Source organism: Primulina eburnea, chromosome 9 (assembly GCF_022965805.1).
Source record: "Primulina eburnea isolate SZY01 chromosome 9, ASM2296580v1, whole genome shotgun sequence".
NCBI classification, from domain to species: domain Eukaryota; kingdom Viridiplantae; phylum Streptophyta; class Magnoliopsida; order Lamiales; family Gesneriaceae; genus Primulina; species Primulina eburnea.
Window position 1 is genome coordinate 32,045,358 of NC_133109.1, and position 15,260 is coordinate 32,060,617.

The 15,260-nt window shown below is 34.9% G+C and overlaps 1 protein-coding gene across 4 annotated transcripts; it reads left to right on the top strand.

Moving 5' to 3' along the window:
* Positions 1-993: 993 nt before the first annotated feature.
* LOC140841728 (ubiquitin carboxyl-terminal hydrolase 26) lies at positions 994-14,859 on the top strand. Of its 4 annotated transcripts, none has more exons than XM_073209372.1 (14): positions 994-1,264; positions 1,748-2,344; positions 4,288-4,543; positions 4,867-5,624; positions 6,003-6,111; positions 7,295-7,497; positions 8,364-8,648; positions 8,722-8,926; positions 9,286-9,357; positions 9,612-9,839; positions 10,310-10,573; positions 12,022-12,163; positions 13,183-13,362; positions 14,532-14,859. In XM_073209372.1, exons 1-13 carry the CDS (start codon positions 1,179-1,181, stop codon positions 13,296-13,298), a joined length of 3,321 nt encoding a protein of 1,106 aa, XP_073065473.1. In that variant the 5' UTR covers positions 994-1,178; the 3' UTR covers positions 13,299-13,362; positions 14,532-14,859. The 4 variants fall into 4 exon arrangements, with proteins under 4 accessions (XP_073065473.1, XP_073065474.1, XP_073065475.1 ...); XM_073209373.1 differs by having other exon boundaries at positions 13,183-13,352; XM_073209374.1 differs by having other exon boundaries at positions 995-1,264; positions 7,316-7,497.
* The last annotated feature ends 401 nt before the right edge of the window (positions 14,860-15,260 follow it).

Genomic DNA, 15,260 nt, shown 5'->3' on the forward strand with positions numbered 1-15,260 from the left:
ACATATACCAAACCACATACGTGATATTTCATCCTAAACTTTGGACCTCGATTGGTGAGTTTTATGTAAGAGCGAGTCTCATGTGAGATCGTCTCACGGATTTTAATGTGTGAGATGGGTCAACCCTACCGATATTCACAATAAAAGATAATACTTTTAGCATAAAAATTCATATTTTTTCGTGGATGACCCAAATAAGAGATCCGTCTCATAAATACGATCCTTAAGACCGTCTCACACAAGTTTTTACCTTTATATAATGCTCTTCCGGTGCAAGCCTAATTTTCATTCAATTATGTGTTTTGTCGATGGTTATTCTTGAAACATATGGTACACAATAGAAAATTGCATTGAACTTATGATTGAATACAAACTCATCAAAATATTATTAGTTGTGCACTTGCTAGATTAGTAACATATGGACAATTCGATTTTGAAATTTTAAATGAATCTTGTATTACATAATATCCAAAATCATGATTAAAAAATGGAGAAAAGTTAATTTACCCGATTAATAGTAAAAAGAATTTTATTTTTTATAAAAAAAACTTTGGAACTCTTCTTCATTTTCTCATTTATTTATAGAGTGGGTCTCATGTGAGACAGTCTCACGATCATAATCTGTGAGACTCTACCCATATTCAAAATAAAAAGTAATACTCTTAGCATAAAAATAATACTTTTTCATAAGTGACCCAAATAAAATATCCGTCTAACAAATACGACTCGTGAGACCGTTTCACACAAGTTTTTGTCTTATTTATATTATGAAATGTTTAGAGACCGGGTAGGATTATATGCACCGAAAACACTTGATCCAAGCTCCTCGTTCCCTCGCTTTTTTTCCCTCCATTCGTCAACAGCAAAAGAAAAGAGGGAAAATCAAAAAACACCGAATAATAAAGAAAAGGAGAATTGAGAAAATCATTTTTCCATAAAAATATTAATTATTAATATTACAAACAAAAAAATATTATATATAGATACACGTACATACATATATATAGCCCTAAATACTTGTAATCCCAAAACCTCTACTTTCGATCGCTCCGACGATTTGGTTTCTGATCGCGAGTCATCACGGAGGAAGATTTTATCAGAAGAAATTTGAGAAGAATTATTAAGAAAACCTGGGAATTTTTTCCCTGAAATTTTCGGTGATCAATATTAAAAAAAAGATGGGGCATCATCGGCCGACGACGAGGAGTAAGAATAAGAGGAGCAGGCCGGACGAAACTGCTGAGGCGACCACTGAAAGCTTTAGGTATAGAAGAATCTCTTTTGATAAAGAAACGTATCTTGCTGACTATTTATTTATTTTGTTCGTCATCGTTTCTGTTAACGTCGAATGCGTTCGTAAATTGTTGCTGCAATATATGCTAGCGTTATGCTGGAAACACCGCGAGAATTTTTAGCGAAGGTTTGATTTATGTGATCTGAAATTTTGTGCAGTTTAGTTTATATTTTCACATTGGTATTGAAGAGGCTGCATTTAACTCAGGCACTGTAATTTCCTGCCTGATTTAAACTTTTGTGTGAAAGTCTACCGATGAAGAATGAAAAAAATGAGAACTTTAGTCTGACCAGTGCAAGAAACAGAATTTGACGTCTGTGTTATACCGAGGAAGAGATTTGAGGCGCGTTGAAGCTGAAAAGAAGATTTGTCGACTAGTAGCTTTTTGCATCTAAAGAATTCAGTTTGTTGCAAATCTTTATATTGAGTGTGAACTGTTTTATATTTGTGTAGGAAAATTATTTTAACTAAAACGGTGACAGAGGATGATGTGCATCAGTTATATAATGTATGGAGGCCTGTTTGTCAAGGGTGTCGTGTGAACTCCAAGGATAACCCTAATTGTTTCTGTGGATTGATTCCACCTCCCAATGGAAGTCGGAAATCTGGGTTGTGGCAGAAGACATCGGAAATAGTAAATTCTCTTGGTTCCGACCCATCCAAAGACCTTCGTTCATCATCCAGTACACCTGCAGGCCTCACAAATCTTGGTGCCACTTGCTATGCTAACAGCATACTCCAATGCCTGTTCATGAATAAATCCTTCAGGGAAGGTGTTTTCTCTGTCGAACCACAAATTCTGGAAGAAGAGCCTGTGTTAAATAACCTTGTTCGGCTTTTTGCGAAGCTCCATTCTAGTAAGATGGCTTTTGTGGATTCAGCACCATTTATCCAGACTTTAGAACTGGATAATAGCATTCAACAGGATAGCCATGAGTTTCTCACCTTGCTTTTTTCTTTGCTCGAGAGATGCCTGAGCCAGTCCAAGGTTTCCAAAGCTAGAACCATTGTACAAGACCTTTTCCGGGGCGGCGTTTCTCATGTGACCAGGTTAGATGATGTATTATCCTGTTTTTTTGTTTTATTTTATTTTTTGTACTTTAACATACACAATGCCAAGATCTTTCTTCTTGATATTGGCATATACAGGTTCATAGAAGTGGCTCATAAACAGAAGATTTATATAGCGCGAAGCTGAAAAAAAAGAAAGGTTGGCATCAGTTGAGTATGCCTAGAAAGGATTTTGTTGTTTTTGCTTTAGAATTTCTGACCTAAGCTTTAGCAGTTACAAAGGAAATGGAGTGCGAGCATAGTTATTAAAAGCCTACACCTGGCTGCGCCTAGGTGACTAGCGCGGCCAAGCTCATCCATTGTGCCTGGGTAATATACCCAGGCGCAAAACTTGAAACAAACGTGCTTAATGTGCACGCCTCTACCCAAATGCGAGTTATTCGAGAGGTGCAGAAGCGTGCACTTTAAAGAAGTTGACTGATATTTTGTAGGTAAATAAAATTAACTTAAACCTAACCAATTTTGAAGCCCAATCAGCAAAACTTATGGTTATTTAATGATATAAAAACCCTACTGTCACTCATTTATGCAAGAATTTTTTTTATGAGAAAGTTCAAATCTCCTTTTATTGTAATCTCCCTCTGTTGTCACTCATTTTATTGAATACGATTAGCTACAATATTTCAGCTTCTTACACTATCATCATTATAGATTAAATGATGTTTTTTAGTTAAATAAAAAAAGAAAAAAAACTAAAACAAAAAAACAAAAAGATATATTTGAAGAGAGATACGAGTCACTGTGACACAAATATGTTTTTCAGCACAAGGTAAGTCCTTGTCATTCAATGATCTAATTTCTTCTACGATCATGACTCACCATTGTTTTGAAAAAAGAAAATTATGTAGTTGAGAAAGATGAAGATGAATTTGATAATTTAGATATTTGTAGTATTTTTCCCATAATATATTATAAATTTATGACGTACTAATGAATTTCAGACGATTTTTTTTTTCTGGTTATAATTTACGATATATTATCTATTTATGAATTTTTTTTATATTGTTTGTGAAAAATATTTAATTTATGTAATATTATAGTATAAGTCACTTTATACATATTGAATTTTAAAATTTATGCCAAATGCGCTTTACTTCGATAAAGCTTGCGTCTCGCCTTTCGCCTCCGGCTCCAAGATATGCTAGCGCTTACTGCGTCTTGTGCCTTAAGTAACTATGAGTGCGATAGAGAAACATCTTGTTAACACAAGGATATGATATGTACTCGCATTTGATGTGCTGTTGGAACTAATAACTTTGCCAAAGCCTGAGACTAGATTGTTGTCACACTCTGAAGTCCTTTACGACTACACGTTTCTTAACTCACCTACCTGGTCTGAATAATGGCCATCATTAAAAGTATCTACTCATCACAGAATAAACTTGTAGGCTAATAGTACTTTCGGTCCTCAAAGTAACCCCTCTACCACATTTTATTCTTCTTATTGCTCTCTTTACTTTGCTGAGTATAATTTGCCTACACACACCAATAAAGTAGTGCTTGCAAATTTTAAGAAGAGGGACGGAGGAATCTGCATAGAGACTTTTTGCCATTTGACTTCGCAATAACGCAGTGTCCCTCATGTCAGGATTTCCTAGATTTTGTAGTGTTCTTATTTTTTTCTTTGATTTTTGTTAATAATTGCATAAGATGAAAATTCTTACATCAAATGTTCTCTAGAATAGTTTGCTTATGCACCAATTATCTTCCATTTTTTCCATGATTGTATCATTTCAGATAGTTATTATTTTATTTATTAAAGTCTTGGAAAAATTTCTATTTTATTGTAATTGGCTGTGTAGTTCACAGTGGAGTATTGGCTTGTCCATGTTTTTTTTTGTTTTTTTGTTTTTCCAATAGTTGCATTTGTTTGTAGTGAAATGACCAAGCCTTTCTTTCTTTTTCGCTCTTGTTAAATTTAGGTGCTCAAAATGTGGGAATGAGTCTGAAGCTTCATCAAAAATTGAAGATTTTTATGGACTGGAGTTAAATGTTAAAGGTTTGAAGAGTTTAGATGAGAGCTTGGACGATTACTTCAGCATAGAAGAGCTTCATGGGGACAATCAGTTTTACTGTGATGCATGTGCTACTCGAGCTGATGCTACCCGCAGCATCAAGTTGCGTTCGCTGCCTGCTGTTCTAAATTTTCAGCTCAAGCGTTGTGTATTCCTTCCAAATGTAATAGATATTGCTCACTTATGCTGTTCCTTTTCAATAAACTTTCAGTCATGTTGGTCACTATTCTCTGAAACCGTCTGCTCGTTTTTTGTTGAATTCTAATTGGCGACGTCAAACCTTAATCTGGCTTTTCGTTATGTTCAATAACAGTTGTCTCATAACACAAACCTTATATTTACTATAAGGCTCATTCTAGTCTTAATATTTAGGTTGATAAGGACTCATATGGCACTTGATGGTTAAGTTTCTGTTGCTAATGAAACACATGTTCTAAATTATTTGATAATCTTTATTTATGCATCATTTCGATTTTTTCTTTGCAGACAACAGCAAAGAAAAAGATCACCTCTCTGTTTCATTTTCCTGGAGAACTTAACATGGCCCAAAGGCTATCAGACTGTTCGGAATTGAATTTGGTATATGATTTGTCAGCTGTCTTGATACACAAGGGTTCTGCTGTCAATAGTGGCCACTATACAGCTCATGTTAAAGATGATAACACTGATGAATGGTGGGAATTTGATGATGAAATCGTCTCAAACTTAGGTCAAGAACCATTTGGGCCCACTTCTTCAATTTCTACTGTTAACATTGGACAAAATGATCCAGTTGACTACTCATCTTCTGTGAAAGAAAAGGACACTCTTGTAGATGATAGTAATATGAATGTCAATCAGCCGCACCCTTTAGAATCAAATGGTATTCATCATTCAAAAACATTCTCATCTGTTGATGCATACATGCTAATGTATGCTCTCAAGGCTTCTAAGATTAACAGTCAAAGAACTGCTGCACAGTCTCTCGAACACAAAATAGAGAGTGATAGTTCTCTAGTTTCACAAGAAACTGATGTTTCTCTTCCGTCCCATATTTTAGAGGACATCGAGCAGTCGAATGCAGCATATCTTGATTCTTGTGAACAATACAAGTCAAAGAAGGAATTCATGTTAAATCACATTATGGTACGGCGGCAAGAGGTGCGTTTAGTTCTTTCTAAGGCTCCAGTTCAACCACTTGAAACACCTTACTTCTGGATTTCCTCCGACTGGCTTCGTCATTGGGCTGACAGTGCGATGCCTTCGTAAGTTGTTATCTCTTTGTCCTGATATTTTGTTTGGAAGCACGCCTTTTCATTAAAGTTTCCATCCTTTAAGTTGGATGAAAAACTGAGTGCTAGTTTAATTTTTATGCGAACACCCTTTGAATCATTTAACTTCACTTATGTTGCTAATGGTGTCAAAATGGAAGGAAACTGAAATAGCTCTGTAGCTACAGCCTATTTAATTTTTGGGTCTTTTGTGATTTATAGAATGGGGTTCTTTCCTTTCAAACTCTTAGCTTCTGCAATATAATTTTCATTCGTAAGTATGGTAACACTTACGGTATCACCTCCAGGGACTTCGTTATGACTTTTTAATTGGAGAGGATAAACATTGATCCCGAAGTTTAATGCTTGCAGGATTATTGACAACACCTCTATTCTATGCTTGCATGGAAAGTTGCCACTATCAAGTATCAGCTGTGCGAAGCGATTGTCAACTGAAGCTTGGACCAATTTATATTCTCAGGTATCATCGTGTGGCCCCCTCTTCATGATCAACTGTGCGATGCTATTTTAAATGCCAGATAATTCACTTGGAATATTTATCTGAAGCAAATGCAACTCTCGTCAGTAAATCTAATTTGTTGCTCTTGCATTAGCTCCTTTCTATGAGTCCAGCATTCTTTTGTAGTCTTTAAACTTCCATCTAGTGTATCCATTGCCATAATATTCTCTAAAGCTTTTGAATTTTTGTTTTGTTCCTTCACTAACAAATTTAATATTTTTGGCACTTGTAGCGAACAGGGTTTATCTACTTATTAACTTATACAAACCAGTTTGAGAGCGTTGTCACTTTCCTAATAAGACAATGAAAAATACATGAATCTTGTGATGCCAATTAGTTATAATCGGTTACTTTGCATTTTGTTGACTCCAATTTTTTTAGCTTTCATGAGGTCAAATAATGTAGGGCAAGAAATGCATATTGTCTTTTATTCTGAGATTTTGTTTGGATAATTGCATAAACATTGGGATGCATACTTTTTGGTATTGACTCTTCTTTTCCAATTAATAGACTCCTTAATTATTCTTCATTAAGTTCATTTGGTCCCTTCAGTCACTTTCCTTCTAAACACTAGCAAGAAATCATGAGTGCTGTGTATGTATAATTTTAGGACCTAAAACATGAATTCAGATCAGGACTAATGTAGTTTCTGATTCACATGCACACACTTCAATCCTCGCCTCTTTGGGGAGACAATATCACAAGTTATGTTGAAAATTGGAGTCATGCCGGGGCAATGTTGGGTGTTTGATTTACATGACAGTTACAAGAGTAGTGTTGAAAAGTTGTGGTTTTACCTCATTTTTATGCAGTCAATTTGCTGATTTATATTTATGGAAAATGTAGAATCTTGAACGTTGATAAGATTATTTTGAATAAAATGTTGGGAATTTATGTATTATTCTTGATTATCTTGCAAAAATGAAATTCTCACTATTCTGGAAGTTTCAAATGATTTTATCACGTCGTCTTATTCAAGATTGCAAAATATGTATTTACCACTGCTTCAAAGTTCTATCACTAGGTAACTAGTTATTTGTATGATTATGTGTGTTGCATGAGAATTATAGAATTGTTAAAGATTGCATCATCTTTCAGGTTTAGTATTTTTTATTCTTGTGCATGTCTCTCTTCCTAAACATAGTTCTCTGATTGTTGTGACAAGTATGGTGGGGGTCCAACATTGACCAAGGATGACTACTGCACTGACTGTATTTTTGAGATGGGGCGCAATATGGCACGCGCAAATGTCTACAGGGATCAGAGATTATTAATGAAAGAGCTTGCAGAGGCAGCGCTTTCTGGGGAGCATTTAGATGGCAAGTTATATTATATCTCCAAGTCATGGTATGTCCTATATATAGAGAAGGGTTAACTTGGCCGTCCACTCAGTATGTCATCCTATATCTGTTCTTTTGTTTTTTGTTACTATTATAAGGGTATATATGTGGGTTTGGGCTACTTGTCCGCCTGAATTGTGACTCAGATTTTGATGTTTTACATGTGTTTTAAGTACCTGCATGTATTATTTTCCGAATTGTGTTTAAGGAACTGTTAAAGTGTAAGAATCAAAAGTGAATTGATATTGGTTAGTGAACAAAAAAATGCCAAACTAGAGAAACACATATAGAACTCAACTCTTCCCTAAAAAGAGAAGAAGCATACCTAACTTTATTGCATCTTTATAAACAACTGTGAAGTTGATAATTTTAGACTACCTACCTGATTCCGATTATTGTTTAGACTTAGGAAAAGTGAAATATTACTATTTTAGGATATGTCATATTCCATGACTGTTACCTGATTTATGTTGGATGAAATAATCTAGGATCCTGTCGCAATAATAAGGGAGATGACTTAAATGAGAAAAAACGAAATAAAATGATTTTACAGTTGAGCCACAAGTCTTCTTAAATAAGAACCATAGTTGGTTGCAAGAGCCCATCACTTTTTTTGCATGCTAAGCCAATAGTAATTGAAATCATATTATGCAAGGGAGGATATCTTGGTATTCGCTGATATGCTGAAGTCTAAGGAACTTTCCTAACTCAGTTGTTTGCTCCATTTTGCAAGCATCCTCTAGGCGTTCCTTTCTTTATTACCAGTGTGTTTTGCCATTCGACATGAGCTGATAACATTAGCTAATTTTTTGGTAATGAATCTTGGCCTCTGTTTTTTATTTGCAGTTTCCTTTTTGTTGTTGTACTTTTCAGGTTGCAGCAATGGCTACGAAGGAAAAACATAGACTTGCCTTGTGATGCAGATTCTGGACCGACAGCTTCGATTAGGTGTCCCCATGGTGAACTTATGCCTGAAATAGCTGCTGGTGCTAAACGCATACTGGTGCCCGAGAGTCTCTGGATGTTTTTTCAAGAGACTGCTATGGAAGTGAAGCCTGATGATTCTGTGGGTCGTTCTACTTTCTCTTCTGAATCTGAACCATGTGCCACATGTGGCATTGAATTAACAGAAGCAGCGTATTCGGAAGACAGTTTAAGGTCACCCAAAGTATTCTTTTATGTTGGAAGGTGTAAATGTGTATATTTAGCTTACTTGTTACTGATGCTGCAGAGAGTTCAAGTTGAAGCAGAGGCTGAATCATGAAAAATTATGCATGAATAAAAACATAGCACTATGTCCGCAAATAAAATACTATTTAGTTCCCTCATCTTGGCTGTCAAAATGGAGAAGTTATGTTAATGCTGGTGGGAAGAATGCTTCTTCTGCAGAACTTGATGCACTCAACAGTGTTGTTGATATGCTGCTATGTGAAAAGGTTATCCATGACTCTGTATTGATGATTTTTGTAAAAAAACAGTACCCGACTAGGTTAACGGAACTTTATTATGTTTCTTTTTCTTTTTGCACATTTCTCTATTATAATTAAAGAGATTTATAAGCCTCGAGTGAAGAACCTTTGGGATTATTTAAGTTGGTCAACCCTCTTGTGATTATCTTCAATAATTTCCTTATGCATGCATCTATTGATACTTAAAAAATATGTTCCTAGTAGTTTTGCTGTTGTGAGTTAAACTAGAGATTGGCAAATCGATTCTTGACTTATTTCTTTCTATCTGATCATTGGTAGTATGCGTACTGACTTCTGTCTCTTACTCTTTTATTTATGTGAATCAGCACAGTAAACTTCTCGGAAGACCACCTGAACTCCTCTGGAAGCGGGACCTTATTTTCCAAAAACCATCTGTTGTAAGTCTAAGCTGCAGTTACCATAAAATTCTTCTACTTTGAATACCGTCCCCATCTTTCATTTATTTTCCTACTTCTGCTACTCATGAGCTAATATATTTAAAGTTTAACGTTTTTTAGAAATTCGCATTTCAAATCTGTCATCTCATTCAGATATGATTTCGTGTGTTGGTATCTTTTTTTTAACTTGTCTAAGTTGCCGACACCTTCAATAGTCTAGTGCTACATTTCCTATTTTTGATCTTCTATTTTAGACAGATGGAATGACAATCATTGCGGAGGATGATTGGAGATTATTCTGTGAAGATTGGGATGGTACGGAGTCGAAAGGTATTTCGGCCAAAATCGAGATTGACAGTGATATGGGGGATGATAATATTGGGACTTGCATCGATATGTCAATTCCGGAGGAGCATCTACATATAAATGATGGAATACATAATGGATCATCTCGAAGGCTTCTTGTTAAGACTTCGCCACAGGTGAAATTAAAATCCCATCCTTCATTTGTATTCTTAACATGAAAGAGAGAAATTATTTAGCTTGTGGGCCCCTCCTTAATATCCAGCCTCATCCCTCAAGTTTCCTACCTGATAATGTACATAATAGATGCAATATTTGTCATATTTTACCCTTAGTTTCCCAATAAAGCCAATTACATATGTGCACTGCATATAACAAAGCCAATGCCACATACCGGGCTGCCATAATTTTCGCATATATATGTTTGAATGTTCATTTGTGGGATATGCGGAGAAGTAAAACAAAACTCATTATGTTGTTCTTTCTATGTATTCCTTATTTTTCTTGTCAAAGTATTGGTAATTTAATTAATGTATGCGTTAAAAATAGTATGTTCGTTTTGAAGGTTTGAACTGAGCCTTCCGCGACATATATATTCAACTCAGCTGTGGAATATTTCATTTTATCAAGCATCTTTCTTTTTATGTAGGTTTGCGAGGAGTGCATTGGCGAGAGGGAATGTTCTGAATTGATGAGAAAACTTCATTATTCCAATGAAGATATATGTGTTTGTTTAATTAGTGGCAAGGAACCTCCAAAATCAATCTTAGAAGCATCAGGGAGCATTTCAGAACCTACTCGCCGAACTTCCAAGCGCTCAAGGAAGTCAACATATGGAAACTCTGTAAATTTGAATGTTTCTGGAACCACATCGGTTTACCAGCTGAAGATGATGATCTGGGAAACTTTTGGGGTACGATGTTTATAAACTTTTGTTGTTCTTTCTGAAGTTAGATTTTCCCCCCTCAAATTATAAAGATGCGTTGGTGTACCAATGCTTCAATAGCTAGAATTGTTTGAATTAAAGATGCATCTGTCATAATGGTTAAGTTTCCCTATCCGTAGTTGTGAGATGCGAGGTGAACAAGTTGGTATGGAAGGATGTGAGCGAAATACAAATCATAGAAATTGAATTTTCATGTAGGTGAAAGGTTTTTGAAGTTTTAGTGCTTGTTCTGACAAATATTGATAATTCAAGGTAAGTAAAAAAGTTGGGAAGTAACAAAATAATTCATTTTCCTGGGTGGTGGGAATAAATCCGCGAGGAACTAGTGCTGATGACAGAGGTGGAAACATAATGTTTGCTCTATTGATCAAGAGGGAAACTGAAATTGGCCACATATTATGCATTTTGCACACTTCTGGAAGAATTATAGAAGATAGTTTTCTGCAAGCTACATTACTTGAGCTCACGGTATGATGTGTGAGCTTTGTAGTTATAGTTTTACTATGTTTTGAGGTTTAGTAAACAGAATTGGAGGAGAAATCGCTTGATCTGGTTTCAATAATATGAAAGATTAGCCAGCCTATGGAGATGGTTTGCAACTGGCCATATTAGGGAAAATTGCGTTGGAGTACAAGAAGCAAGGTCTTCGTGTGAAACAGCTTGTTTTTTGTTAACGAATTCACAGTTGTCAGTATTCGTGATAGTTGTGGTGAGTTGCAATTAAGTAGAAGATGTTGACAGGAAGATCATATGGAACCCAGTGGAAGAGATCACGATGAACTAACTATTTTCTAGGTAGAAAAGTTGAGAGTTGCTAGACGATAATTTCATTAAAGCTTCAAGATAGCTGAAGTGAACCTTAAAGTTCAAGGTCTGAATAGTCGTTTGGATTATTGGAGAAGTTTGGCTGATTTAAAGAAGCAGCTGTTTTACATATCACTTCAAACATGTCGAGAGGCTCATGAGATTTCCAAAAGTTGGATCAAATTTTCTTTTGCTAGTGCATTTTAATCTTAATTATTATGATGAATTCATATAACTAAGCTGACAAAACTTGTACCTCTTGTCAGCTTTAATATTTTACTGGTTGCAATCAAGTCCCTAGGTTTTATAGGCAGGTGGTGAAATAAGATTGGTTTAGGAATTTCAGAAAAGTTATGTTTTGCATTTCCTTTTATTGGTTTGCTAAACCCCTTAACACTGATCTCACTTTCTATTATTTTGTTGGTGTTGAAAAAACATGAAAGAGCAGGTGATAATCTTAATTCTCTAAATTTTTATGATGTTATGTATCTTTAAGTCATGTATGCGAATTTATATTTCAACAGAATCTGAAATAATTGATGGTGAAAGGTCCATTTTATTTGTTTATACCACAATTATCTTCTAATATACAATTTTTTTTTTCACTGCAGGTTGTTAAGGAAAACCAAATACTCCACAAAGGTTCCAGGGTAATCGACGGGGAAACAGCTTCTCTTGCTGACATGAATATTTTTCCTGGAGACATTCTATGGGTGACTGATTCAAAGATTCATGAGAATCGGGATATTGCCGGTAAGATGTTGAAATTGGTGAAATGAACCGTATTATAATTTTTTTGAGAGCTAGAAGTTTAAGTTACTTGCAACACTTTTCAGACACCTCAGCACAGCCATATTTTACTCAACTCAGCGTCGTCACTATCTTAGTATATTGCATTGGCTCACTTCATTTTTCAAGGCATGCCGTTGTTTCATGTGCAAGTTTCCTTCAGATGTTAACTTTCCAAGTGTTGATTTTTTCCAAACTTAAGTTGGATGAGATTGCATTTAAATTAATTTCTTTAAACGAATAAAGGCTAAATAAATGAGTTGAAACAAATATTATACTTTGACCATCGTGTAATTAGACTTTTGAATTGCCTGCAACTTAATGCTTATCTAGCAAATCATAATATATGGGTTTAATCTATGCTACATTGGAAAAAAAACACTCTTCTTGTAGCATACACAGCGGTATATGCGTTATACACAGTTGTGTATGTTATACTTAGCGTTTCTTACTTTCTTCTGATGTAGTATGGGTTATAAGATATATCCTATACTTGTCATCCATCTGTGAAGCATTCCAAATTGTTTTTTTAAATTATTTTTGCATCCACTTGAAAAAAATTCCAGTCCATAATTTTTAAGATCTGATTTTGGAGGGCCACTTCGTTCTATCAACTTATGTTTCTTCACCTAGTTAAATGCATCCAATTGTCTGATTACTTCTACTATTTCTTCTGGTTTATCTATTTTCAGGATGATCATTCTTTCTGTTTGACCCATGGATTTACATTTTACTCTTTTATTTTTTCTTTATTTTTACCTTTAATCAAAAGGTATAAATAATTGATTGTTACAGCACTAGAATGTTAAATGATGTTGGGTGAAAGTGAATTGAATGATTCTATGTTTTAGACTTTAGGCTCCTTCTTCAGTTTCCTTTGGACTGTTAAAGATTGGACCAGTTGGCTCAATTAATGAATTGTCCTGTTCCTTTTAAAAAAATTAAATTTAGTGCTTTTGATGACCTAGTTTTCTTATATTCAGATGAGCTTTCCAACACAAATTTGGAGGTGCACGTTGCAGAAGAAGGTTTTCGTGGTACACTTCTCACATCAGCTATTTCTTCTCAAGCTGTCTCCGAAGCATACTTGAACTATTGAACCTTCCTTTGGATTGTGAGGGGCATTATCATGAAATTTTTTCTATCATTTCAGGTTGGATCCTGTAATTTTTATTTACATTTTCTATCTCTTCTTTTTTCATGTACTTGTCATCAAAGTGTTACTTATTGTCTATTGAGTAGCTCTCTTAATAGAATGAAAGGGAAAAACCATTATTCTTGACTCACTAAACAATATAGTACGGTAGTATTACAATCTTTTGCCACTGTTATTGCACGATTAATTCTGTTAGTGTTACCTTAGCCAAATCCCGATTTTAAGTTGACATGCTCTAGGAAATGTGGAATTTACTGCTTTAAGCTATTTCATATGAATCGACTGTGGCATTCTCTTCACTTGATGTCTGAATGTGAGCCATCAAGATCAATAGACATTATGTTGATATTACTTCATTCTTGATTTCTTGCACAACAGCATGTCATCCAAAATATCAAATACTATACATAATTTCTTACAATATTACAAACTTTTGAATGCTCTCTAAATTATAAAATAAAAATTGTAGTTTGTGCTTATTTTCTTTTAAAATAAATTTGGCTTCTTAAATTATTGTTGTACGCTTTGTTGTATTTGGTTTTGAGAAGTTGATTACCGTACCTCTATGCTTCATTAAAGCGTTTGTTTTGATGTTTTACACTATCTTTTTCCCTTGATAATTTGCTTCTAAAGTTGGCAGAGCATCCATTTCTCTTTAAATTAAGAACATATTTTTTGGTTGGACTGCCTTGTATCCTATTGGACTGGAGATTTTATGTTTCAATGTACTGGACAATCTCGAGCCTCATCATTACTGGAAACCTTGTCAGCTGAATTAAAATTGTTCTTCCAATAAAAACAAGCAAATTCTCAATTATAGCATAATCGCCAAGTTCATAAATCAGATTCAAATGTGATAATGCCTACGATGGCCTTAGCTGCTGTTAACATGGGGCTGAAATCCTCTCTGGAACTTGAATTGTTGAAAAAACCAGTAGTTGAAGGAGCAGGAGCACGAAAAGTACTGTAGCTTATTGTTTGATTCGTCAATCACGGTTTGACTGGAAAGATTGAGGATTATGAAGCTTTATATTTCATGTCAGAAAAATGGCGAAGTTTAAACATAATAACCATGAATCTGTTGTGCATGTTATGTCTATTTACTTTATGTTGCTACCATAGTTATCCACCTGTACGACTTTCTTATTTCATGTTTGGTTTTCAATATTTGTTCAGCTGCCATTTCGACTGAAGAAACAGCAAGCAAAGCCCTGTGTACGCAAAGCGCAAGATTGATCTATGCGTTTGGATGTAGGTTTCCTCGTGTAATATTTTTTTGATGTCTTTGCCCCTTGTGTGTTCATCCTTCTCCCACTCTTGGCTGCCTTTTCTAGCCTGTAAAACAGAGGGGTTTGTTTAAGGTCCCATTGATGACGGGGAAATTTTGTATATTTAACAATTATCAAGGGCCTAAAATTGAAGAAAATGATCCGTTGGGAAGTTGAATTTGATGTTTAATTCGTGTGTTATTAGAGTCGAGAAATTGTAATAGATGATGAGTGTTGAACGAAATTGAGTGTTACACAAGAACCGCTCCATTTCATATCTACTTTTCGAAACGGTTTTCAAATTTGTATTTATTTTAATATCCCTCGTATTAAGGAAATCTATGGATCATTTGGATCGTGACATAAAAATAAAAGTCCTCTTGCAAAGTGTAGACTGATTGTATTTCTTTAAATAGTCTATTTTTCTTTCTCCGATTTGAGTTAAAATCGTAATTCATGTGTGAAAAAGTTATTGTTCAAAGTAAATATGGGATATGACAACATATTTTTTATATCAGCTGCAAATATAAAATTACAAAATCTAACACTGTTTTAGAATACTTGAACCATGAAATGATTGGCGTATGAAAGTTTGGTTGCTCTAAACTAGGTCGGCCTCAAATGTGTCGGTGTCTGA